At 38.2% G+C, this 24,990-nt stretch overlaps 7 protein-coding genes and 4 long non-coding RNA genes across 14 annotated transcripts; 5 read left to right on the top strand and 6 right to left on the bottom strand.

The window, feature by feature from the left end:
* Positions 1–572: 572 nt before the first annotated feature.
* Positions 573–3,374, bottom strand: LOC116934433. Of its 3 annotated transcripts, XR_006648205.1 has the most exons (10): positions 3,226–3,374; positions 3,024–3,152; positions 2,325–2,965; positions 2,129–2,243; positions 1,762–1,995; positions 1,426–1,697; positions 1,258–1,364; positions 1,052–1,200; positions 919–988; positions 574–829 (listed from the first exon to the last, which is right to left on the bottom strand). It is a non-coding gene; the product is annotated as an uncharacterized LOC116934433 (long non-coding RNA). The 3 variants fall into 3 exon arrangements; XR_006648206.1 differs by having other exon boundaries at positions 573–829; positions 929–988; positions 1,258–1,697; XR_004400671.2 differs by having other exon boundaries at positions 573–829; positions 1,258–1,697.
* A 705-nt stretch (positions 3,375–4,079) lies between these two features.
* Positions 4,080–5,410, bottom strand: LOC116935313 (endocuticle structural glycoprotein SgAbd-2). The gene is made up of 3 exons (XM_032942641.2): positions 4,840–5,410; positions 4,577–4,764; positions 4,080–4,505 (listed from the first exon to the last, which is right to left on the bottom strand). Exons 1-3 carry the CDS (start codon positions 4,846–4,848, stop codon positions 4,184–4,186), a joined length of 519 nt encoding a protein of 172 aa, XP_032798532.2. The 5' UTR covers positions 4,849–5,410; the 3' UTR covers positions 4,080–4,183.
* A 162-nt stretch (positions 5,411–5,572) lies between these two features.
* Positions 5,573–6,492, top strand: LOC116925458 (endocuticle structural glycoprotein SgAbd-2). Its single transcript, XM_032932172.2, has 3 exons — positions 5,573–5,711; positions 5,795–6,000; positions 6,075–6,492. Exons 1-3 carry the CDS (start codon positions 5,703–5,705, stop codon positions 6,400–6,402), a joined length of 543 nt encoding a protein of 180 aa, XP_032788063.1. The 5' UTR covers positions 5,573–5,702; the 3' UTR covers positions 6,403–6,492.
* Positions 6,493–7,131: 639 nt separating this feature from the next.
* LOC123473879 (C-type mannose receptor 2-like) lies at positions 7,132–8,064 on the top strand. Its single transcript, XM_045175453.1, has 4 exons — positions 7,132–7,285; positions 7,355–7,452; positions 7,520–7,634; positions 7,713–8,064. Exons 1-4 carry the CDS (start codon positions 7,138–7,140, stop codon positions 7,982–7,984), a joined length of 633 nt encoding a protein of 210 aa, XP_045031388.1. The 5' UTR covers positions 7,132–7,137; the 3' UTR covers positions 7,985–8,064.
* Positions 8,065–9,407: 1,343 nt separating this feature from the next.
* Positions 9,408–11,007, top strand: LOC123473882. The gene is made up of 2 exons (XR_006648242.1): positions 9,408–9,544; positions 10,641–11,007. It is a non-coding gene; the product is annotated as an uncharacterized LOC123473882 (long non-coding RNA).
* Positions 11,008–11,505: 498 nt separating this feature from the next.
* LOC116933462 (40S ribosomal protein S11) lies at positions 11,506–12,854 on the bottom strand. The gene is made up of 5 exons (XM_045175455.1): positions 12,820–12,854; positions 12,343–12,465; positions 12,057–12,173; positions 11,753–11,958; positions 11,506–11,677 (listed from the first exon to the last, which is right to left on the bottom strand). Exons 1-5 carry the CDS (start codon positions 12,829–12,831, stop codon positions 11,554–11,556), a joined length of 582 nt encoding a protein of 193 aa, XP_045031390.1. The 5' UTR covers positions 12,832–12,854; the 3' UTR covers positions 11,506–11,553.
* A 1,018-nt stretch (positions 12,855–13,872) lies between these two features.
* LOC116933465 lies at positions 13,873–15,232 on the bottom strand. The gene is made up of 2 exons (XR_004400129.2): positions 15,076–15,232; positions 13,873–14,939 (listed from the first exon to the last, which is right to left on the bottom strand). It is a non-coding gene; the product is annotated as an uncharacterized LOC116933465 (long non-coding RNA).
* Positions 15,233–16,784: 1,552 nt separating this feature from the next.
* On the top strand, positions 16,785–17,735 carry LOC123473878. The gene is made up of 2 exons (XM_045175452.1): positions 16,785–17,198; positions 17,295–17,735. The coding sequence occupies exons 1-2, from the start codon at positions 16,785–16,787 to the stop codon at positions 17,526–17,528; spliced, it is 648 nt and encodes a 215-aa protein (XP_045031387.1). The 3' UTR covers positions 17,529–17,735.
* LOC116925471 lies at positions 17,381–17,942 on the bottom strand. The gene is made up of 3 exons (XR_004395512.2): positions 17,804–17,942; positions 17,584–17,691; positions 17,381–17,516 (listed from the first exon to the last, which is right to left on the bottom strand). It is a non-coding gene; the product is annotated as an uncharacterized LOC116925471 (long non-coding RNA).
* On the top strand, positions 17,818–21,694 carry LOC116925413 (A disintegrin and metalloproteinase with thrombospondin motifs 18). Its single transcript, XM_032932108.2, has 16 exons — positions 17,818–17,955; positions 18,022–18,239; positions 18,307–18,493; positions 18,552–18,729; positions 18,792–18,841; positions 18,911–19,171; positions 19,231–19,489; positions 19,564–19,705; positions 19,790–19,836; positions 19,912–19,993; positions 20,066–20,228; positions 20,299–20,394; positions 20,468–20,588; positions 20,660–20,887; positions 20,967–21,259; positions 21,338–21,694. The coding sequence occupies exons 1-16, from the start codon at positions 17,884–17,886 to the stop codon at positions 21,476–21,478; spliced, it is 2,538 nt and encodes an 845-aa protein (XP_032787999.2). The 5' UTR covers positions 17,818–17,883; the 3' UTR covers positions 21,479–21,694.
* Positions 21,695–22,332: 638 nt separating this feature from the next.
* Positions 22,333–24,990, bottom strand: LOC116925424. 2 transcript variants are annotated; one of them, XM_045175434.1, is made up of 7 exons: positions 24,798–24,990; positions 24,582–24,716; positions 24,321–24,519; positions 24,148–24,252; positions 23,801–24,072; positions 22,920–23,712; positions 22,333–22,862 (listed from the first exon to the last, which is right to left on the bottom strand). In XM_045175434.1, exons 3-7 carry the CDS (start codon positions 24,498–24,500, stop codon positions 22,740–22,742), a joined length of 1,473 nt encoding a protein of 490 aa, XP_045031369.1. In that variant the 5' UTR covers positions 24,501–24,519; positions 24,582–24,716; positions 24,798–24,990; the 3' UTR covers positions 22,333–22,739. The 2 variants fall into 2 exon arrangements, with proteins under 2 accessions (XP_045031369.1, XP_045031368.1); XM_045175433.1 differs by having other exon boundaries at positions 24,785–24,990.

Genomic DNA, 24,990 nt, shown 5'->3' on the forward strand with positions numbered 1-24,990 from the left:
GATATATACTAAAATTTAATACTAAATTATACTACAAAATAAAACTAAGGTAAATTAGAGATTAAAATATGTAAAACAGCAAACTACCAACTTCAGGATTGGAATTACGTAGGCGGTAATTCAAAGGCATCTACACATCAGTGGCCATCTCAGCAGTGTTAAAATTCCAATCCTTAAAAGAAAAAATTGTAAAGGTCAGAAATGTATAGAATGTGTACAATGTATACAAAGAAAATATGAAAGACAAGTTTTTTAAATTTAATGTAAAACAAAATTTGTATTGACAATTCTCCACATAATGAAACATTTTGCAACTTTTAAAAGGCAAAATAACCATTTCAAAAGTTGCTGTCAACCAAGGCAGGGGGAGACACTGCCTCAATTGACTCACCGGGGAGATTACCCAGTGCTTGGCTAAGAGAAGCCGGAAGAAGAGCTGAAGATTTGGAACATTTTTACAGGAGCGATTAACCTTTAGTTCGGATTTGTGGGTAGCGACATAGCCCTCCATTAGCATTTCATCGAACTATGAGGACCCCCACGTCCCCTTTCCGGCCAGAGCCCTCCAAACCTCGATATATGTTGTTTTTATATATACCGTACAGTAGGGGCATGACCCCCTACGGGCTTATTATGAGTCAAGGGGAAACGGGGCTTCAGAAAAGAAGGGAGCCCATATATGCACTTCAATTTGTCTTAAGTAAAATACCGTAACATGAGAAAACGATAATAAATCATGGATATTTCCAATCGCGCTCCCAATTACCATCCATTGTTTCGGCACCCAGCCTCAGTCAAAATCCTATTCTAATTCAGTTTGATTTGTACTCTACATTAAAGAAATAAACACAAGTTAGTATTAAATTTTTGCTGATACATCTACTTAATACAGTGAAATCCTTTTGGCATTTTTCTTACAATTTATTACCAGGACATTGTGGGATTTAGAATAAATATCCTGTCTACTTTGGTTAAAAAGAATCCTTTCCTGTAGAAAAGAAAAGTATGAAATGTGGGTTTGTAATGTACAACATGCTGTTTGATAACAAACCTTGCTTGTCAACAGCAAACCAATCCACAACTAATTTCGTTCCCGTACACTCTGTAGAAGTGCAAAAGGTGTATAAGAATAACTTAGTGCCATAGTTTGCATATCCTAAATTATGTTTTTAAGATGTCTATATGGTGGCTGCATGAGTGCTGTAAAGACATTAAAAAAATTATATAAGAAATTATTATTGCATTAGGACGACCTACTTGAATTACTTTCAAATGAAAGTAAGAGGTTGCAAGGTGATTCAATTTCAGATGTGACCGGACGACGTATTTTGAAAATTTTTGCTAATCATAAGATTCTGAACGGCCTAGAAATGTATCTCAAATTACCGGAAGATTGAGCCCGAGTTGGTGTAAACTAGTGACAACCTGCTCGGATTCTTCTTTACGCAGGAAACCGTTATCGATATGGACGGCCTGCACTCGCGATGAGTCGTCACCCTGTAGAAGTGCTTTATGGAGAAGGGTAGGGCCATCACAAACGGCGGAATAGACTCCGCCGCTTACCAGCATGAGCACGATCTTATCACGTCCGACCGTGCGCCGGATGTAATCGTTACACTGCTGCTCGCGTTTCTACAATGTGAAACCTCCTTGCAATCCACAGATATCGAATAAGAAGTTATGCAAGATTTTTCGTCCTGTAATTATACACCAGCCATTAAGATCAATATTTCGCACTCAATCGAAAGGAAACCAACATACCGTTTTCAGTCAAATCATGGAGCTGGACTCAGTAATATCAGCAATAGTGGAAATAATATGACGCAAAGATTTAGGCAACGCAACCCTTCTCTGCAACCTTGTCTACGCTGTCACCGTCACCATGGGTCAGTAATACCATTTGCCAAGTCTCTAAGCCTTTAAACAATGAGCACTCCGTTTCTACTCGGATCTCGAATTGCCCATCGCGAACATCTTTTCTCTCCACCGTTTCACCTTAAAAGAACAAAACAAAAATATGAAAACGTTCAAATTATTTTACTACATAATTCTTATTTCTGACATGTTAAATACTGCTGAAAAAAACAATTTGAATGATAAAAAGGGTGTATCAAACAGAATTGGTTACCTAACTCCTTGTTGAGTATTTGCTTGCCATAACAAATTCCCAGCACTGGAAAACCACAGCTTAAATATTGCTGGGTCGTATAGTGGGGCATCAACCGCGTGCACTGAGTTAGGACCTGTTCAAAAGTAATATAAAGTTCTTTTTTGGCCAAGCCAACTAAAACATGTCTGTGCTTTGTTTTTGGTTTAGTCTTTACCTCCTGAAATTATAATTGCTTTATAGCCTTGTTGAAGCAGAAAGGCAGCTGGGGTTTTGAGGACTTTATATCAGATTCCACACATTGTTCTCTGACTCTGTGATCAATAAACTAAAATAAAAATTTTTACATTTATATTTCGGTAGCGTTTTCCCCTTCTAACATCATTGAAGCAGTATGTCGAAAACAGAATAGAACTTTTCGGTATCCTGGAGCTGTGACGTGTTGTTTGTTGTTATTCACAATAAGCACCATCTTTTTCTACGGAGCTGTGACGTGTTGTTTGTAGTTATTCACAATAAGCACCATCTTTTTCTACGGCGTTTTTATTGTTTGCAGCGCCGTTTTCTGAAACTGCGCCAGGGTGTTCCGAGTACTGTTGCTGAATCGATTCATAGTTGGAAGTTGAATGGAGTAGAGTATAAGTGGTAAAAGCCATGGCTCACTTAGCCATGGCAATTCAAATTTATCGTTCTTTTAAGAATAACTGGTCAAGTTTGGTGCTCACTACTCTTTCCAGATCAATTTCTGCTCTCCTCAGTTTCTCCTAGATGTTATGCTTGACATTTCTTTTTTTGAAGAAGAATTCAGTTTCTTCAAAGACTTCCCATTCTAAAGGATATTGCAGTAGGGTCACTGATCTAAATAGATGACAAATGATTTCATTTTGTAGCTCGAGAAACCAATCTGTATGATTACCTTAGGATGTTTGCAATGCTCAGGACATAAAACACGAAGTCACTTGTAGTTGAAAACCAAAGAATCGTATGGTGTGCAATTCCGATGATAATTTTGAGCCATGTGCTCCTACAATCATGAAATAGTTTCCTAAGAAATTGAAATTGTGTCAAAACTATTTATTGATTTGCAATAGATCTTATTTTTTTCCTTGTTACAATACCTTGAAAAATGAGTAAATTAAACGCAAAAACAGTAAAAAACGCGAGGTCAAAGAGTAAAAGATAGGGAAGAATGCAGACAGCACTGCAAGAACTACACTCTACAAGCTGCTGCAAGCGATAAACGAAACTAGACAGCGATAAGCCGATAAGTGAGTGAGTCTGAAAATAAAAAAAAAAAAAAAAACGTTGCAAGATTTCACAAGACATTTTTTTTTTCTTTATTTTTTACCGAAAATCAATAAAACTTCTTGTTTTTTCCTATAAACAAGGAAAACGTCAAAACGATATTTTTGACTATGTCGATTAACTTTACAGCTATGCTTATCGCAACAAGACTTTTTCGAAGACTGATCAAGTGATCAGGGCAGGCATCCATGAAAAGGTTCTTTGACGGCCATTGATTTTGATAACTGCATATAGTAAGGACAAGGAAGTTGGAATCTTATTTTTTTAAACAAAAATCTTCAATACGGCTTTTGTGAGATTTATCACGAATTTCCAACTAATGCCGTTTTTATAATAACATGAATTAATACCAATCCTTTCAACATGGCGTGAATTTTGTGAAAATTCTCTTGACACCATTTACTAAATGAGCTCGTCAACGAAGAGAGAATCCCTTCAACTTTCTTGGTTTGAGGCGTTGAGAAACTGAGTAGTCGAAATTGCTCTACATCTTGCAATGAAACATGGAAACATGCCGCGTCCCAGGTCTCAACAACTGGTGATTTATATTATCTACAAAAGTTAAATCAGCAGTTTCGTTTCAGATCAGACTTCGAATGCTCCTCAACATGGTAAGTCCCTATATTTGGTATTTGGAAATGACACACCAAATTAAAGCTGAACCATGTAAGAAGATATTAAGATATATTTTAACACAGATAAATTACAAGTCATAGTATTCCTGTCATGAATACGACTTCTTAGGGTCTTCAACTGATAAAATTAGGGGAATTAGTATCCAGGTCCAGTGCGAGAGTAGGGTAGGGCAGGAGCTACGGGAAGTTCATACTCATGGACGGGAGCAACTGGGAGTTCGTATTCATGGACGGGAGCAACGGGCAAGTGGTCACCCTTGGGTTGGAAACCGGCCTCATCGGCGGCCCATGTCAGAGTGAGTTTTTGGCCTTCCGGGGAGACCCAGTAAGAAGATCCCTTGTTGGTGTTGCCAACGACTTCACCGTACGATTCTTTTCCATAAGAGTCGTAGGTGACTCCTTGCATCTTCTTTTGCACTTGAGATTCTTCGCGGGTAGTATAGTCGGATTGTGCATAGCTATAATACCACGTAATTTATTTTTAAATTTTAGCAAGACTCTTGGGGATAAATAGAAAAATGACTTTTACCTGAATTGGCTGCTGCCATCGAGATTTCGTTCATCAGATTGGCTTGTGACGGTGATTTCACCGTATTTATTATCCTTGTTGTAGCCAGGTGCGGAGTAGCTTGGTGTAGGGTAGCTGGGGGCTTTGTACTCCGGTTTGTAGCTGGACGGGGCAGCGATGGCAACGGCCAGAAGAGCGGCTACGACGAACTATGAATAGAAATCGGAATTTTTCCCCTTCAAATAACTAATGTTGTGAAAACAATAAATGTTTAGTTTTCTTACCAGCTTCATGTTGATTTCGGTGGATGGATGGAACAAGTGATGCTTTGGATTTACTCCAATCGAGTTTATGTAGACAGCCCAGGGAGTGCTGTCTCAATATTTTATCGTTTGTTGACCCAGTTTTGACACCCATGGCCATTTCACTCTCTTTTGGTGGTTAACCGACATTTCTATTCTAGAACCTTGACTGTATCACTAGATTTTTTTGATGCAGTGATTGCTAAGGGCGAAAAGTATGCGAAAGAAATATTCTAGTTATCTACTTTCAAATTTCTGTCATATATACAATTATCACGAGATTTATTATACAAAATATGATTTATGACATTTCGCAAAATTCGCGCAATTTCGCTTTCGACAGCTCTATACTATTTATGTTTTTCTAGATCAACGACTGAAATCTGAGAAAAAAACAAAATATTTAAATACATCTAGGTTAATTTATCTAGGAAAAACGTTTAATCGACAGAAAGCGATAGACCTGAATAAGTGTATGAATACGCTTGGCAGCTTTCGCATTGATTTCACCAACAGATGTTCAGTCTAATTTCAAAATTAATGTATGCAAAATGCGTAGCTTTAGGGAGAAGGATGATCAAATCAACGTCAAAACGCTGTTTTCTTTTGGCAAAAATAGTGTGACTTCACCAACGTTTTCCAATGAGCCGAAAAAACGTCTCTAATGGCGTTTTAGAAGAGAAAAAAAAAAGTGAGAGTCTTGTCTTACACGACGCCCAAACACGTACTGTCTCTCCCGTCCAATTAGGTCAGGTGAGTTCTGCTACACCCTTCACCCGACTATATAAGCGCAGGCGTGGAGATTCAAAAGTATCAGTTGTTTCAACAATTCGACCGACTACAACATGAAGCTGGTAAGACAATCTATCAAACCGTCACTGATTGTACTAAAAGTATTAGAAGCCTGGTTTAACAGTAAATGTAAAATTGTTAACAGTTTATCATCGCCGCTGTCTTGGCCGTCGCTGCCGCTGCTAGCTACAGGCCGGAGTACAAAGCTCCCAGCTACAAGCCGGAGTACAAAGCACCAAGCTACCCTGCACCAGGCTACTCTGCGCCAAGCTACAAGGATAACAAATACGCCGACATCACCGTCACCAGCCAATCCGATGAGCGCAACATCGATGGCAGCAGCCAATGGAGGTAAGACAACATTCTTAATTTTCTTGCAAAGTATATGATCTTAATATTGAGAAAAACAAAATTTCAACTTACAGCTACGCTCAGTCTGACTACACCACCCGCGAAGAATCCCAAGTCCAGAAGAAATTCCAAGGAGTTACCTACGATTCTTACGGAAAAGAATCGTACGGTGAAGTCGTTGGCAACACCAACAAGGGATCTTCTTACTGGGTTTCTCCTGAAGGCCAAAAATTCACATTGACCTGGGCCGCCGATGAGGCAGGTTTCCAACCCAAGGGAGAACACTTGCCCGTTGCTCCCGTCCATGAATACGAGCTGCCCGTCGCCCCCGTTCACGAATACGAACTCCCCGTCGCTCCAGTACACATCCCCTTCAACGGAAAGGGCTACAAGATCTATTAAAAATAATATAAATTGAGAAATAAAAAAATATATCCAATATTCTTTGTCGTGACAATGCATATATTGGTGTAAATATATAGAAACAACATATTATGTCTTTATTGTGTCAAATGTATCGTATACGGTTAATGCATAGACTAAGCGTCTTTTGATCATGCAAACTTAACAATTTAAATTAAATGAGAACATTTGAACTTGAAAATGTACCACAGGATGGTTCTCTATACTCTTAGCCGTATACTCTACAGGCAAACTCTTGGCATTTTACTGATGGAGGCATTAAATGATTCTATTGTATGTATCAAGTTGCCTAGCACAAGGGAATAATGAAAAAGCCAGCTAGACGAAAATAATTAAGACATTCGTAAAGGAATGAGTGCGATATGATGCAGCTTATTATACACTTAATCTGTTTAAACATTCAAGTCGACAATAAAAATGCAATTCTTAATCTCCCAAAGAAATGACTAAGACAACGAGAAAGTGAGCTTTTGCATACAACGGATCACCATGTGCTCAACTAGGTCATCGCCAAAGGATTTCATGTTATCATGTAGCTTCTGGCTATACGCTAGAATAACACGAGTAAAAAAAAACAAGCTGTTACACTTGGTTTTTTTTATTCGGTACAGAATCGCAAAAATGCATAAAGAAGTCGATAAAGAAGCAAAGCTATAGCGATACAATGTGGATCAAAGGTTTTTAAAAAATTACTGAGATAAGATTCCGTCGGTTATGAAAATAAAAATCTCAATCAGTTGGTATCAAACTAATAAAACCACAAGAACAATGAAACACATTTCAGTCGAGATTTTCCTCGCTGTTTTTACAGTAGCTGTATGTTTCACAAATGGCATGGCAGCTACGGAAATCGAATCTAAAGGTAATCTATTAAATCAATAGTTTAAATTCAGCCTGGTCTCGTGCTTAAAGATTCTATATTATCTATCAGAAAACTGCCCGTCTTATTTACAAGACGACACGACGATTCCTTGCTGGAGTTTGGGCAGCAAGTGTTATTGCTTTTCCAACAATGACGTAAAGGACAAAGTATCTACAGTCCCTTACATTTACAATTTTCCTTTGTAGTAATTTATTCGATTGAATATTTTTTAAGGTTTATAACTGGACGCAGGCGGATGAAATATGTAAAGCCGCAAACATGACCCTGCTCAGCATTGAAACGGAACAAGAAGATATGTTGATCTACAGCCAAAGTGAAACCCACCCAGGCGAGTCCCTAAAAAATGTATATCCTTTACCGCTCTAAAGGTTTTTCTTTCAACAATCGATTTCAAAATGAATTTCAGAGTTGGCAGATTACCCCTACAGTTATTGGACATCGGGCAGCTATTCCCAAATAGGCTATAAACGATGGGAATGGGCTACAAACGAACCATTCCAGCCATTCGAATACACCAACTGGATTCCGGGCCAACCTTCAGATAACAATCCTCCCAACAACCAACCCGGAAATTGCGTCTTTCTTAGTTTCTACACAGACTATGCAAGCGGATATTGGTTCCCTTATTCCTGTTCTTATGCAACCTACAAAAGATTCATATGCGAATCACTGGACTAAGCAGAAAGGCAACGTTGTTGATCAACCCGACAAGAACAGCTCTTGAAATTTGAAAAAAAATATACGCACCTGAAATGGCAGAGCGTGTACATTCATTTCTAACGATGTTGAAGGCGAAGTTTTTGTTCCTATCGTCTCTTTGGATCCATCCATTGACGACGAGTTCATTGGATAGGCTGATATTTTCGAAATCTAAAAGAAAAAAAAACAGTTATTCGATTGAATACTTCAAAACGGAAAGCCGTTTGCAAAGTGGTTAAAATGGATTAGCCATACGGAAGGTAGAATGGGTGCATGAATAATCATTAATGGCCAAGTTTAGTTAATTAATATTAACATGCGGCAGCTTACTGGGACCTGAAGCTAAACTTATTTATTTATTATATCACGCAATACCCGAACGAAATTTTAAACTATTAATTCAAGTACTGATTGGGTTGCATACAAGTTAAATTCATTTTTCGAATCGATCTAGCCCCAATGGCTCAGGGCTCAGGCTCAACTAAAAGCTAATGTGAAACAGAGGGGAAAATGATTGCATTAAAATTTAATTGCGAACGAAAAGGACAAAACAAATTAGGAAATGTAAGTCATACAGTAAAGTAAAGAAACATTTGCACGCTGATTAATAGAGTCACGTCAGCAGTGAATAGCTTCATTGTTTAGCAGAACGATTATCATGGTTCTTGTTGACAGGTGCCACAGAAATCGACGCAGAAGGTAACCAATGACAAACAAGTGTCCCTTATTTTTTTTTTGCTATCGTATCGGAATTTTTCGATCTAGATTTGTACATTTTACGATTGCTACTGGAGGTACGACTATTGCAAGAGGATATTTATGTAGTTTACGTAAATGGCTGAATATCATAATTCACGTTTGGTGCAATGCAATGTCTTAACTACTGAGACAAGCTTAGATTAGTGACAGAAAACTTGGGATTGTAACGAACCTGAAACTGTGCCGTCGTATGTTTAGTGTGATACGGTAGAAAATAACGGAATTCGTAGGTGGTCGCCCTTGTTGTCCTCTTATCGACAATCAGAAGAATCCGGTGCTAGTATGATACCCCATGTTGCTTCAAACGTTCCCAGACTCGCCATTAAAACGAGGCCATCTGAAAAAAAAGTAAACATTTGAATTAGTCAAAATGCAGAAGAAAAAAAAGAAACGTTTAAAACAAGAGAACAAAAAATTAATTATTGAAAGAATGCAATATTTAAACCAACCTGGATTATTTTTTATCTTCATCTTATCAGTTGACGCCCACGTTGTTAGTGACTATTGGGATAAGGCCTACCTAGCTGTCACCAATAACAACAGACTTGTGTCTAACTGCACTGGACAATCTCTTAAGCTGATTACGATAGTGGATTCTTTATGCTTCTTGATATAAAATAAACTACGCCGATTTCGGATAGAGCAGTTGCATGTCGGTTACGGTTAAACGACCTGTTTAAAAAATGAATAAAAGTACTCTTAACTTATTCTTGGCGACCATTTCTATTCCTGTTTGTTGGGTTGGACTCATCCCAGTTCGGTGAGAAGGGCAAACAAAAGGTAAGATAATTGTTATATTTAACTACGGACTATACGGAACAGGGGTAACGTCTTTAGACTAAGCACATGCAACTATTCTTGGTACAATACTTGGTAATGTGCAACTCAAACTATGACGGACTTCAACTCTGTAACGTCAAAGTACATAATTGATTATTTAAGCGCTATTTGACACTATTGTTGTTTACTTAAATCGAAAAAAGAATCGTGTACCGATATTTGAGTTCCGTTATCATAGCAAAAATACACCATATTTACTAACTCCTCAGATTAATTTGATCGTAAAAGGTAAAAGACAAATCCAAAAGTGCTTCATAGACAATTGCATACCTTGAACAAGACGTCATTTTGGTATCCAAAAGCCATTCCAAGGTAGTCTGGACAACTGTTAAGGCAATATTTCTTGAGCGACAGCAGCAGTCATCGTCAATGTTCTGTTCGGTTTTGAAATATCAAATCATTCAGCTAGACAAAATTAAGAAAAGAACTAAAATTAATTTGAGTGTCAGATGTATATGACACAATTTCATTTTTTTAACAAATTCCTATTTAGTTGTAGTTAGTTTAACACACACAATTGATATTTTTTTAATTTTCAGCTAAAAACTATGGAGCTCAAACAAGAAAAATGTGGGCTCATCATGAAATACACATTAAGATCGTACAGTACTGAAAAATTTTGCAAATACGAAGTACATAATCACGTGAGGAGTAAATGAACTATAGAAATGCAATAAATTAATCACAACCCATTCAAAAAAAAAGAACAAAAAAAAAAATACAAGGTCAAATTTTAAATGTATCATTTGTAAATTTAACAAGATAGACATCTATGCTTTCACGAGTAGCCCATTAGAAAGATTAAAAGCTAGCATGAAGTCTATCTCTGTGTTTATCAAAAGGAACAATAATGTTCTTCATAATAAAAAATCTAGATGGAAACATCCTTAGACATTCCAACCCTACGCAGTAAGAAATATAAATTGTTATCAACTTTCATATTCTTAGAAAATTACAAATGCAATGGAAATTATATAAAATATTTTGAAAAATATTTTTCCAGTTTGCTGGCCTTTTCCTATTTTCTTTCTTTTAGGTGAAAATGAGACCTCTCGTACTCGAGGCAGTAAGCTTTACGTACCTCTTCATTTTCAGTACACATATTCTACGTGCTACTCTCGACCCTCTTTCGTCCTTAAATCCAGCCTAAACACTTTCAACACAAGAAGCAGTCTTATCAAAGAAAGTACCTGAAATATTGGTTCTGCATATTGGAAAAAATGTATCTACTTTTCCTACGTTGAAACACATGAATAAAACGGAATATGGAGCAGACGATGTACGAAACGAAGACTCGTGTCAAGCATGGTCAAACCGCCAAACACTTCTAGATTAAATATTTTATTTGGAAAGAAAAATCTGGATTGAAACAAAAAACCAAAAAATAGACTAAATCAAACTTTTTTTTGTACTTTGTTACTCGAGTTATTTTACATTTTCTGATATTTATTTACTTACACAATTCGGCATCCGTTTCAACTGCAGCCGGAAGAGGTAACTTCTCCCTTGCTCGTTTAATGGCTCGCTATCATGCCGCATTACCATGAACGAATGCGTTATTTAAAATTTACCTAAATTCACTTCTTTCCACAAATAAGAAATAAAAGCTACCAACATCAGAATAAAACAATTAAGAAATAAAAGCTAACACTAGAATAAAATTTGTTGTCGTACGCCACCCCCCGTTATATTTTTTTTACGACCATCTCGGATGTTCCCCGAAAGTCTTCTTGAAGATGTTGAAACGGATCTCTATTACCAACACTTGCCAAGTTAGGCAAAACGCTAACTGAATCAAAAAATGTCATCCCATGCTTATGCAGAGCGCGAAGTACTCGAATATAAAAGATTCGACAGGGAACCATCGTTAAGTAGCTTTTCTTAAATGATCAAGGCAGCCCGAGTTTTTTTTTTCTGTATTGGAAATCACTTTTCAGAAGACAATGGTCTTAAAACTTCTTAAAGGATTTCTTGGCTCCAGCAGCCTTGTTGACCTTCAGCACGTTGAAACGAACTGTCTTGGCCAAGGGCCGGCATTCACCAATGGTAACAACATCGTTGATGGCAACATCCCTGTATTTAAAAAATAAATACATAAACGATGGAACACAGATACAAGAACTGACACATTAACCATATATAAATTACCTGAAACACGGTGACAAGTGCACGGACATGTTACGATGTCTCTTCTCAAAACGGTTGTACTTCTTAATGTAGTGAAGGTAATCACGGCGGATGACGATGGTCCTTTGCATCTTCATCTTCTGGACAACACCGGTAAGAATTCGTCCACGGATAGAAACATCGCCGGTGAACGGGCATTTCTTGTCAATGTAGGTGCCCTCAATAGCCTAGAATTTAAAAGGAATTGATAAATCAAATCTTACTTTAAAAAATTCATGAAAAACATGCATTTAGAAAACTGAGCTACAAGTGCATAAGACAGTACCTCACGGGGAGTTTTGAATCCAAGACCAACATTCCTATGGTATCTCAGATTTTTCTGTTTCTTACCACTCTTCTTGTTCAAGAAGACAGTGGGTTGCTTCTGGAAGGACTTTTCGTTCTAAAAGACATGGTGGAAAAGGGAAACAATCCATCAGCACAAATCATGCAACACGGGTAAGGCACTAATCACAAAACACAGCACGATTGAAGATCCCATCTTATACAAAGCAGGCAGCAGGCATACTTGTGCAATTTGTTGCAATCCAGATGCTGCTGTTTGCTTTTACCTCTCTGGGAGTCTTGAAACCAAGACCAACCACTCGAGTGTAGCGATCGATTTTACTCTTTTTATTATTACCGCTTTTCCGGTTAAGGAAAATGGTTGGTTGACGTTGAAACGAACGCTCTCCCTAATTCGAAACACGTTAACAAATCAAAACTTTTATGTTTGAGAAAAGCCGTCATAAATTTGACACTTTAGACCTCAACACAGAAATTACTGTTGAAAAAACTATGATACACGAATCCAATCGTAGATAAAGACTAATTCCCACTTTACTCAAAAGAAAAACTTCAAGGAAAACCATGTGACCAGAACAGGCAACTTGCCTATCAAATATAAGCGTAGTCTTTGTGGATGTTTAAAGTTGCTTAAATATCCCAAATACAACAACTACCAGCGATTGGTAACGTTTTGCTCAATTAAACAGGCCACTTTTGAGAAAACGTATTTAAAATATTAGAAATTATCCATAGCATTATACCTGATCCGCCATGTTGTAGCAAAGAAATCGACGACGAGAGAAGACACGAGAAAGGCAAGTAGGCAGGAAGGCAACTAAAAGCAAAGACGTTCCACTATTCAATCCCTCAACACACTTTTTAAATGAACCACTCAAAGCAGTAAACCATCTAAATCAGATCTAAATCTACTTTTCCATGTTATTTAGTTTACCAACAGAAAGTTTACGCATTTAGATTTTTATTTTTATTTTCAAGGAAAAAATATAGACAGTTTTCACTACATCTAATAACGGTTTTAATCTTTCATTTAAAAATAATATTCGTCCTTCCTAGTTCTTGTAAGTAGGGCTGGTGTTTTGGAGTAAAAAAAATTAATAATAAATAAATTTTAATTATTTTTTAGATTTTCAGCCAAGAAAAGAAAAGTTAATTCCATCGATAGTTTCTATAGAGCTTAATGTTCGTTCAGTGTTCTTGTTATGCCAGATATTTATTTAATTTAATTTTTTTTTTGCAATTTTTAGCACGTTTTGCCTTTGTGCTGGAAAATATAAACGTGTATTCTAACTCCTATCAGAATTTGTGTACAAAATTTGACGAATTTAGGCATTTTCGATCGTTTTGCCGTATCGTGATTTTATTTGTTGAATTTTTTTTTTTTTATGTTGAGTACAGTCGAGTATTTTTATGCACGTTAGACGTAGCAGTCAAGCATTATACAGTCCACATTTTCCAAAGCAACCTCCTTCCATATGATGGACGTTGCGAAAGATTATGGCTTAAAACATGCACAACAACTAGATTGTAGATTCTATCCACCACATGTTTTATTACCACAGCAGGGGTTTTAACAGGAAGGCAATAAGAGATTTATTGCTTTTTAATTCAAAAGACCGCCATAACTGGTATAAAGCTGCTTAAAATACGGGAATTTAAATGAATTACTGGGTTTATGAATACATTGGAAAGTCAACATAACGGTGTTATTTATTCGAAAAGCGGCATTTAATTTAATAGAAAATTCAACACTTGATATCGCTTCCACGTTCTCAATACAGAGCAGATTTTAAGCGTTAAAAATGTCGGTACCATGGTCTCCTCACGCCATCCTCGCCCACTAGGAGCTCGACAGAATCATGGAATATGGCACCATCTTCATCACACTTAAGGTGAAGATTTATCTACTACGATCTGGCTAGGAATAGGTTACATGATTAGTAACTCCCGTGCCACAAGGCCCCAACAGCCCGAGGAGGTTTGTTGGGACAACCGTAGATTGTCGGTGGCGGGAATCGAACCTCAGACTTTGAACATGCGAAGACGGAGCGCTAACCATGACGCCACCGCCGCCTTGAGAATTAACTCTTACAATAGGATTAGTACCTAAAAATGGAATTGCTTTTTAAATCGAAGGTAATTGTATACGTTCGAATTAACTTTAATACCTTTGTTTATTACCTTATTTCAATAAAAACCTTATTAATAATTTCAATTTGGACGTATACTGTAAACTATTACATTAATTCAGAAATTGTTTCTGGGCTTATGCTACGCGATTCAACAAATAATGCAAATGCTATAGATTTTGTTTTAATTAAACTACATGGCTGCCGAGAAGACTGAGCAGGGAAGGTTATAAAACAAAATTTGGTTGGCTGTTTCAACGGAATTTATATCTTCTTCCCAAATAAAATACTTACAGATGATTCTCTTAAACAGTTATACTCTCCTTATCCTACAAAAAGGTCTGAAGACATTTTGCTTTTTTAATTGTGTGAATCACCCTTTTTTCTGTACTGTACTTCTTCAGTAGGAAAAAATCTACCAACACTAGCTGTCCCAAGTAATGAGTCAATCACTTTCGTAATGACAATATTGGTTGGGTATTGATTATACAGAACCTTTTACTAAACATGGAAAAGGAAATCAAGGATACAATACAAACAATGTTACCTAATAAACTGTTTCATAGACTGAGGTTTTCATTGATGGTGGTTGTTAACAGTATAACATGATGAGCAGAGGAACAAAATCCCTCTCAGGATGTCCGATTAAGCTTTCTGATTGGCTACAAGCAGATGCTGGAGCAGTGGTATATACCTAGGCAATTAGCTTGTCTTTACTCCTTAGTTGAATTGACCTAATAAAAAAAAGGGACTACAAGCATAGTCCTCTATCAGTTAAGGAATTTAAGTGAATAAAGGAATAAATTTGACAGTCAAACAGCCATATATTTGCAAACCCTTTACAAAGTTAATTATCACTCTGTTTGTTACCAAATCATTTTATTATCTCCTAAGACAAGAAACTGAAATTAAATGACGGATATTTGTGGAGAACGCCTTCAATAAAAGAATAATTTTAATTTCTTCAAACTATCGTTAATTCGTTTTTTAGGTGCCACTGGCCATGGCTAGTTGCCACTGGTTACAGTTCAAACTATCGTTTAAAACTTCAAATCATACCGATACTTGCAGACGACAACAAAAAAAGACAAGTACTGTTGCATGGGCTATTCACGGCTGCTCTAGTGATTAAATGAAGCAGTGCGGATTGCAAACTGCATAAATTATTTTTCGATTGTTTGATCTCTACTTTTGCTTATCTCCACTAGACAAATTTAATTGTACAGCACTTGTTGTTCCCAGCAAATATAAACAAGCCCGTTTAAATGACACCTTAGATGGAAATAACCATTGGATGGACTGTACTTTTATTCATGCTTTTATTCCCAAGCGATGTAGTCACGAACAGCAAGGGAACAGCAACTTACCAGTTATAAACTACTACGTGCAACAAATATTGCAGATCATAAAACTGCGATGGAAAAACCATGAAATCCCAGCGATTTCCGTTTCGGAGATGGTATTGAGATGTAGGTTTACCGCACATTCAGACAAATGACGGATTTGAAATTGCCAGTTAAAATTATAGACTAAAAAGATAAATAAAAAAATAAAATTGAATTTCTATAAAATTAATGGATTGTTGCCATCTTCAAATCCTTCAGTCACGACCTCTCACCAGCTGTATAAAAACCACCTGCTAACATTCGGCTTCATGAATAAAAGCTGAAGAACGGGGTAATCGTGATAAGGGGTGAACGATCCCGTACGTACAGCGATACTAGAAAGCGATTACTCACGACAGTAAGAGGGATAAAACATAACTAAAATATCTCATTCTGTTCGATAGCGCATAGGGGTATCGGGGTGGTTTGACCGCTTTTATTGAAATTTTTTTTTCCGTTTCGTTTTTTCGAGGTGACTTCCTCAATTTAGAGATACCGTCGATCTCCCCCGCCCACAACAAACAACTGGGAACTCGGGAAGCAAAACATACTTTAAGAAAAAAGAAGACAAAAAAAAAGAGAAATCCAGTTGCGACGGTACTAATTACGAAACGGTTGCCGATGACGACCGAATAAAAAGAACGGCAACTAGCCATCAAATTTCACTCCGGAGGGAAATGAAGAAACAAGGGTTGGCTTAATGGATTTTAGATTGTTGACGACTTCAACCAGAGGCTCCGGTCGTTATCAATCCGCTCCTTCACCTTCGAATGACACGGCACGGTTATTAAAGAAATCGCGAGTCAAAGAGACACACAGGTGCAAGCGATGCTGCTAATGCGCTTAGTGAAAGTTGCGAGGAAATCGCCTCTGCGCTGTTTCTTTCTTCACGGGGCACTCAAAATAAAAAAATAAACAGAAAAACATGGCATCACGAATTTGGTTTCCGGCGCACTCACCATCAAGAAAAACCCCGAGACGGAAAAGCAAAGCTAATATCCAAGGACACTCTCATCCTGTCTTTCGGCTGTTGGCCCTTACTACTGCCATTTTTATGGTACTATCATTTTCAAGAAATGCCAACAAGTAGTTATTAATAGCACAGCAACCCAAGAATAGAAGTAGTTGACGAGTCTACTTAAAGGACCCAGTCACAAAGTACGTCTACTTTAGTGCATCTCCAGTCGTCACAAGATGAAGCAAAGTTTCTTGATTATTCTTCTGTTGTCAGGTGTGCTGGTAGCAACAGTTACCGCCCTGATTCCCAAAACTCGTCCAGGATCGTTAGGTACGATACCCGACTCCATGATTCCGGGATCTCCAATGGAAGACGCGAATCCGCTTCTGGCTAATAGCTTCGATAGCGGATCGGATTATCGCCCACTTGATTTTGGCTATTTACCGGGAACTACGCGATATATGGGCAATCGGATCAAGGGCAGTGGTTACACGTCATTGCACGGTCTCAACTACGAGAGCGTAGGCTACCGCGATGATTACTACACGAACGAGGCCTACCCGCAGTTGGTCGGTCAGGGACAAGTTAGAGTCAATGGCCAAGACGCTGAACTCACCTGTCAATTTCCTCCCACATTCGATATCATTTCGGTAAATCAGGATATTCACAAAATCTAAAATCTAAACAAATTACCTAACCTAAAAATGTTAACCAAAGATATTGAATACTTGCTTTAAACGTTCCAGAATATCGTGTGGGAGAAACTGGATCGGAATGGTGTAGATAGCTGGGCACTGGATCGACAAGATCCACGATTTTCCATCCGTCAACAATCGATGGCTGGGTCGCGGCTCGTTATCGGAGAATATTCTGCCCGTGATGAAGGAGTCTACCGCTGCATCGCTACCCGTCGTGACAACACCCATTTCCGTCAGACTAGGACCGTTTACCAGGATATTCCTTTCGTCCTTGTCAAATAAACACACAATAAACAATAAGTAATAAAAAAGATTTATTAGAAATTTATAGACTCACAATGATATGCAGTTCGTGTCCTTGAAGTTCCTGCATTTTGGAATGCTCTGTTTTTTTTGTTTGCTTTTTTTTAAACATATTTTAATGAACATGACAGTTTGATTGTCTCTGCATTAGAAAATTAAGCAATACAAAGATAAATACATAGGTAACCAACAGCATGTTATTAGCAGCTGTTACAGAGAAACATGTTAATTTCGAATGCGATACACCTGCTTACCAGTATGGAACACGGCGGACGAGGCATATAAATGGCTGGCATTTTCCGTTTGGGATCATTCGTTGGTTTTAAGCTAAACGATGAAGTGGATGATTCTTTTCTTATCTGCCATTGCCTTGGCATCGGCTGGAGTGATTCAACATCCTTCAGAGGTATACGATCTAACTATATTTCAATTGAAATAGAAAATATGGCATTGTCACTTACACAATTTCTAGTTGTTGCGCAGCTTGCACACGTTGATGAGTGCGGATGAGTTGGGTCGTACGTTCGGCGTCAACAATTCGTCGCAAGTGGACGATTATGAGGTGGTCTACATCCGCCGTCATCAAGTTTTCGTAGCCGAAGATCCTCTTCAGCGCGACATTAGGCCCAAGACGAAGCGCAGCGGACCCAATGACAACCATGCTCATTATTCTTTCGCCGTCAACGGAAAGTATGAAAAATTTGATAAATAAGCTACTTTAACTGCAACCCTTATTATTAATCGAATGAATTCATAGGAAATATGACCTTAAAATGCGACCAAATAATTTTCTCATGGCGCCAAATATGAAGACGGTTGTGCGGAGTAGCGAGGGGCTTAACAAGGAAATTGTGGAGGAACATCCCAGAGGCCTCGAATGCCATTTCCTTAAAATCGACGGTGGACTCGCAGCAGCTCTGAGTCACTGTACTGAAGATGATATTGTAAGGTCTACGAATTGAATTTTCATAATGAACAAATTAAAATAAAATCTTTAAACAGCATGGTTACGTGATCGATGGAGGAAAACCAATGGAAATCCGACCAATACCACCCCGACTTCGACAGATGTTGCATCCTCCTTCCGAAGAGGATAACGAAATAATCATGGTTGGAGCTCATATTCTTCGCACGGTTGATCCTTTACCTCATCTTAAAGCTCATCAGAGAAGCTGCGACGGTAAACCACGCAAATACGAAAAATGATTTTATGGTTTAAATAATTTGTAATTTGCATCATAGCGGACTTACCTGTACGGATGAAACCGATGCTTGCAAAGGAACCCGTCTTGGTAAAAAAAAAAAAAAAAACTGAAAAACAATCTATGCCAACTTAATAATTTGACGTATCATTCGATCAGGTGGAATCCGAATTAAAAGAAAAGAGGAAGGCTAAGGATGGCAAGGGGAATAAGGTTAAGGGCAATGGAGCTTCTGGTAAATCTAGTCAGGGCTCAAGTAAAAATGCTCTCGAGAAATCGATCAGTGGCAAATCTGCTCCAAACAAGATCATCGAGCTGGGAATTTTTGTCGATCAAGCAGCAATGGGATTGTTTATGCCCTACCTAGGGGAAAAAGAATATGTGAAGCTCCGTGAATTAGTGCTTGCCTTCGTCAATGCGGTTAGAAAATGGTTCGAAAATAATGAATTGGGAATTGAAAAATATTTACATTTACCTAGATGCAAGCGTTGTATCACCTCCCTAGCCTGGGCCAGCGAGTTGACCTTTCAATCGTCTATATGGAATTCCACGCAAAGGCACCGGCTAATTTAATCAGCAGTGGGGAGCGAGGGAAACTGCTTGATTCCTTCTGTGCATTTCAAACAAAACTCAACAAACCATCAGATACTGAAGCTGAGCATTGGGATATGGCTCTACTGCTGTCTGGGCTTGATTTTTATGCTGTTGAAAATGGGAAAAACAATTATGTAACAATGGGTATGTCATCTTAAAAAAACTTTATCTTTCAAAAACCAAATTATGATAATGACCTGGTGTATGATTCCCAAAAGGTTTGTCCACTGTTACTGGAGTGTGTACTGATATTTACAACTGTGTGATTGGAGAGTTTGGCATCACTAATCAACAGGGTCAGCCATATCCATCCACTGGCTTCACATCAGTTTATGTTATGGCTCATGAAATTGGTCACAAGTGAGTATACTCTTCTAAGAAGATATCACAAGTTTTAAAATTATGAATCATTGTTTACAGAATCATATATATATTTTTTTTTAGTTTGGGAATATCTCATGACAGTTCTGGAAATACCTGCACGGCAGAAGGTATAATAGACCTGATTAGAACGCAAACCTGGAAAACATTTAAAACAATTTTATGATTCTTACTGTGTCTCACAGGTTTCATCATGAGTCCTTCACGTGGTGTGGTAGGAGAAGCTACATGGTCGACTTGCAGCGCCAAAACTTTGGCTTCGATCACGTAAAAATTCACTTCAAAGCATTTAACTAGTTAACAAACATAGAAAAAACAGTAAACTTTCTTTTTGGACAGTGAAACTTGCATGAACGACATTCCATCAGGCAAGTTTCCCGATTACAATCACAACAAATATGGAAACAAACCTGGTCAACTTTGGACAGCAGACGAGCAATGCCGAATTCTTCTGAGGGATAAGGCTGCTGTTGCTTACTTTGCTACCAATGCTGATATAGCCGTAAAACAGATTTAAATAACTTTCTTCAGACCAAAATGTGGTCTAATTGTTATGCCGTTTCATATGACAGGGATCATGTAATTCGATGAAATGCAGAACGCCCAATCGCGATGGTTTCTTTACGTCTGGGCCAGCACTTCCAGGAACCGTCTGCGGGTCTTCGATGGTTAATTCTCAAATTTTATTACTTTTTTAAAATGTATTTGAAAAAATTCGATAACATTCTGTTGTATTTCCAGTGGTGTGATGGAGGAAGCTGCGTGCCGACAGGTCGTTCTGGCATCATACCATCAATCCAAGGTGGATGGTCAGACTGGAAAAGCAAACCTTGCAGTTCAGGGTGTCTTCAGAAATCCAAAGGTAACGCATTTACTAAATCGAATTTTTTTAATTATGTGCCTATAAACTGAAATGTATGATGGCGTTAACAGGAGCCATTGTGAGTGAAAGAGAATGCAATAATCCAAAGCCAAGTGATGTGTTACACCGTTGCGAAGGTGCCAGTGTCAAAGTGGCCACTTGCGACGATGCTCAGGTTTGCAATGGAAAATCACGAGTTACGCCTGTCGAATTTGCCACCCAGCAGTGTGCCAAATTCAGTCAATTTATACCATTTATCGACCCGAAAGGAACGGGCATGCAAGCTGCTTATTCAGACAGTAAGTTTTGCACAACGCCCATCAATCGTCCATCACGACAACAAGTTTTAATCATTTTCATCTTTAATCTTCGCATTAGAACGACTCTGGCAATCATGTGCCATTTTCTGCAAGCGAAACGACCGAGATGGCTTTTACACGCCACGTTTGGATTTGAACAGTTTGCCTGATGTCTCTGCTCATTTTCCTGACGGCACTTGGTGTGGTAATGACGGTCAAAAGGACCTTTACTGTCTTCAACGATCTTGTGTGTCGACCGACGTAGCAGAAGGATTGACTCGCAGTGTTGGAGGCAAACATACTGATTTCGATTTGGCAAATAACGCTCCGATGACGGGTGAAGTCCACCACAAAATCCCCGCCGCACTTGAGGTTGTATTATAGTCTTGTTTTCGATAGTAGTGTACGATCTGAATGACGGCCTATTTTAATGTACCAAAAACACCAAAGGATTACTTTACGTTGGACAAAGATGGAAAACCTGTGAAAGACGAAATCGACGCCGAGACCCTAAAGGCCGCAGAAAACAGCGGAAAGAGCAACTCGGGTTACGAAGATCACGATTTCATCACTTTAAAACCACCAAAGTAGAGCAATGCCTAGAGAATAGGAAATATCTCACATGTACGATGGGTAGGGGGGGTTTCGAAAATGGCTTATATCAAGATATTTCAAATTTTACTTACCCATCAGGAAGGGTTTTGTTGTTGTTCTGGTCACTTTAAGGGGTATATGCACCAATGGATAAGGAGAGGTGAATGGTTATTATCTAATATATTGGAATACATGCATTCATATCATTCCTGATTTTTTTTTGTTTGTCAAATTACTTTGCGAGCCAGCAGCGTCTCAGCCGAGACAACTGCTTACAATACTTACAACAGCCCATTGAAAGTTCTTCGTTACGTCTAACCAGATTGTTAAGCCAACAATGCCTATTTTTAACATTTTTGAGAATAGTAGGTTATTGACTCGCAGTGACAGTTGCCGGAAGCATTTTTTCCTAAATGGGCCATATGCAAGATGGTTTGGAAACGTTAACAATAATCCAACGGGAATGAAATTGAATCAGATAGAATTTGTATGGCATAGTATCAGGATGGAATATCAGATCTTTTCTATCAAACCACGATGTTCAACATCTCCGCATTTCCAACATTTTAATTAAATTTAAGTAAATACACTGCTTTGCTAACCCCAAGATTCGAATAACCCATTAATTAAAAAATAAAACTCGGTGTCATAGGGTACGAATGACACTTACCGCAGGTGACGGGGGGGAGGGGGGCTGGTGTCGGGGGGCTAGTGTCGGGGTAGGGGTGGGGGCTGGTGTCGGGGGGTCCACTGTCGCATTCCCATGATGGCGGTTGCCGAAACCAATTTTTCACAGGGTATCTGCTCAGGCGAAATGATTTAGAAATGTCAAAATACAACAAGAATAAAACTGAATCTGGCAGAATCTGTATGTCAGGGTAGCTAGCATAGATTTACTGTTGCCTCTGGTAATCATAAGACGGAGATAAACTTGACCATCTTACCTAATTTTAATGGTAAAGTACTAAAGTTGGGCTTATTTTGATTTTAGTTTTATCCCTCGACTCACCACTTTCCAACGCTTGACGAGGAAGAGCAGGTGTTGAGAATCTATTCCAATTTATTCTCCAGGTGGCTGCAGGGCGGGGTAAGGCAAGATATGTGAGGAATTGTCATTTGAACGTGATAATTCTTTAACAATGACTCCATTTCCAAATGAAATTTACACGTGTTGCGGTTGGACGAAAGCCTAAATTTACTGTTGTATAATCTGATCTCCTGTACTGCCAGTTTTTTTTTCTACGAAGCCTTGATATGATCAGAAATAAATCTCTAACCACTTGAGCACATTAGCAAAACTATTGGCAAGGGTTGGGCGACGGAAAATCGGTTTAAGAAGCTCGTTAATAGGATGCTGTTCATCTGCCATCCAAGCGGTAATCTGAAAATTGAAACATAGGTAGAAAACAAGAGTAGCTGCAAGTTTTTAATTTATCACCTTATTCAGCTGATTTTTAATAGCTGCAATCATTCGATTTACGTCCAACCACTCAACAGATGCTTGAGCGTTCAAAATAGAGTTAATTTCGGAGAACTTCAGTTGCAATATGCTTCGCGAGTGATTTGTTTCAAACTCGTCTCGATAAAGAATTCTTACTTCAGCAGGTATGAATGTAAAAGATTCAGAAAGCTGAACAAGGAGACCATAAGAACAGGCCAAAAACGGATACGAGATCTGGTGATAAAAGCGACGTCGATCTGAATAATCAAATTCTAAGTTCAACGAGGGTAAACAGTCTTCATCGTGCGAATGAATCTGGAAGAGTTTTCGATAATGCTGGAAAATTGTATCGTTCCAGTGTCCAGAAACGTGCATGTCGAACAAGCCGGACCTCAACACAACGGTTTCCCAGGTCCAATAGCCAGATTGATGAAAAATCTGTTGTAGGTCAAGCCGCAGAGGTCTTTCTAACGATGACGTACGTATTTTTTGGGTAATTTTTGTGATGATTTCGGGATCTGAATCCGTAGATTCCACGTCAATTGTCATATTGCCTTCAAAGCGATACAACGCAGAGCTGATGTTGTGTCGTAGCACGAAAACTCGTGAAGACGAGTTGCTTTCCAATAAGCCAAAGCGATATCTGATCGGTATAGCACTTGGCTGAAATAAGTAATTTCCCTCTGATATAGCTGTAACTTCTCGGCCATCTTGTTTCAGTAGAATACTCCAATTGATGAACCATCGCCAATCGAATGCAAATGAAACAATCTCGACGCTCAACTGCCACCTAATTTTCAATGTAAAAAAACAAACAAAAACAAAATAAACATTAAATACACTAAAACGGCAGCTTTTCATAATATAAAGCAATATACCCGTTAAGGGAAGATGATTTGATTGTCAATGACAATAATGATTGTTCACCTAATACAAGGTCCGAGCAGAGGACGAACAATTCTTGCGAAGTATTCCAATTTGCATTGAAAAAAAGCGGGTCTATCGGCTGGTGAGATGCACTTCCTGTAAGTCGAGCTGACAAGATGGCACTATCTAAAGAACGATGAATTTTCCCTTCTGCGATCCAGGAAAGTTGATTTGCTTGAAGATTTAAAAGACTTTTGTAGATGCACATTGGTTTTGAGTTTGTCTAAATCCACAAGAGGTTAAATATAAAGGTAACATTTCCAGATCTAAGTAAGTCCAAGTAGGGGTTGATAGTTACCTCAAAAAGGTTGCAGTTGGTGGACAATGTTCCATTCATGAAGGTTGTATCCTGTATTACATATTGGAAAAAGAAGTTCCATGGGAGGTCTGGCATTTCACCTTCCTGAAATCAATCAACAATCACAAAATAATGTACAATACAGTAAAAAAATTTTAAAATATTTTCTAAACCTCAAATACTGGTTGACCATTCATTTTTTTCAGCCAAAAGGATAATTTCTTTGCAGATTTTGGGTAGTGAAAGAACCCATTGGCATCCTCAAGCATGTAATCAAAATAAAGTTCAACAGGTTGATTGAGAAAATTGCCAGTAATAGAAAAATGGAATGATGACAGGTTCTGCATTGACATGCATGCCACTGCATTGGATCTATTTAAAAAGATTTGGAATTAAATTATTTTGTACAACCAACAAGGGTTAAGTAATTCAACCTTAGGTTTGCTCCTTCTGACTGAAGGAAATATTTGGTTATTGAACCAGTGTCCGGTACTTGATTCACTTCTAATTTGAATTTGTCCCATGTTACCTTTAGTACAGGAATCAGGTCATCTTTGTAGCATTTAATTCTAACCAAAAAGCAAACATTTCAATAAAAAAAAAACAAGGAAATACATTAAAATCAAACAACTATTACGGGGACCGCATACTGAAAATATCAACATCAATGGATGGCGACACCCCGCATCTTACTGCAGAAATAACTGTCAACAAATACCAAAGACACCAAATATGCCTTGAAGTAGAAGATGCAGGATGGCGGCTACACATTTTTCATTACAAAAAGAAACAACACGGCCATTTCCAACACCGCGTGCAACTGAGGGATTCGGATTTGTACAT

Source organism: Daphnia magna, linkage group LG6 (assembly GCF_020631705.1).
Source record: "Daphnia magna isolate NIES linkage group LG6, ASM2063170v1.1, whole genome shotgun sequence".
Classification (NCBI taxonomy): domain Eukaryota; kingdom Metazoa; phylum Arthropoda; class Branchiopoda; order Diplostraca; family Daphniidae; genus Daphnia; species Daphnia magna.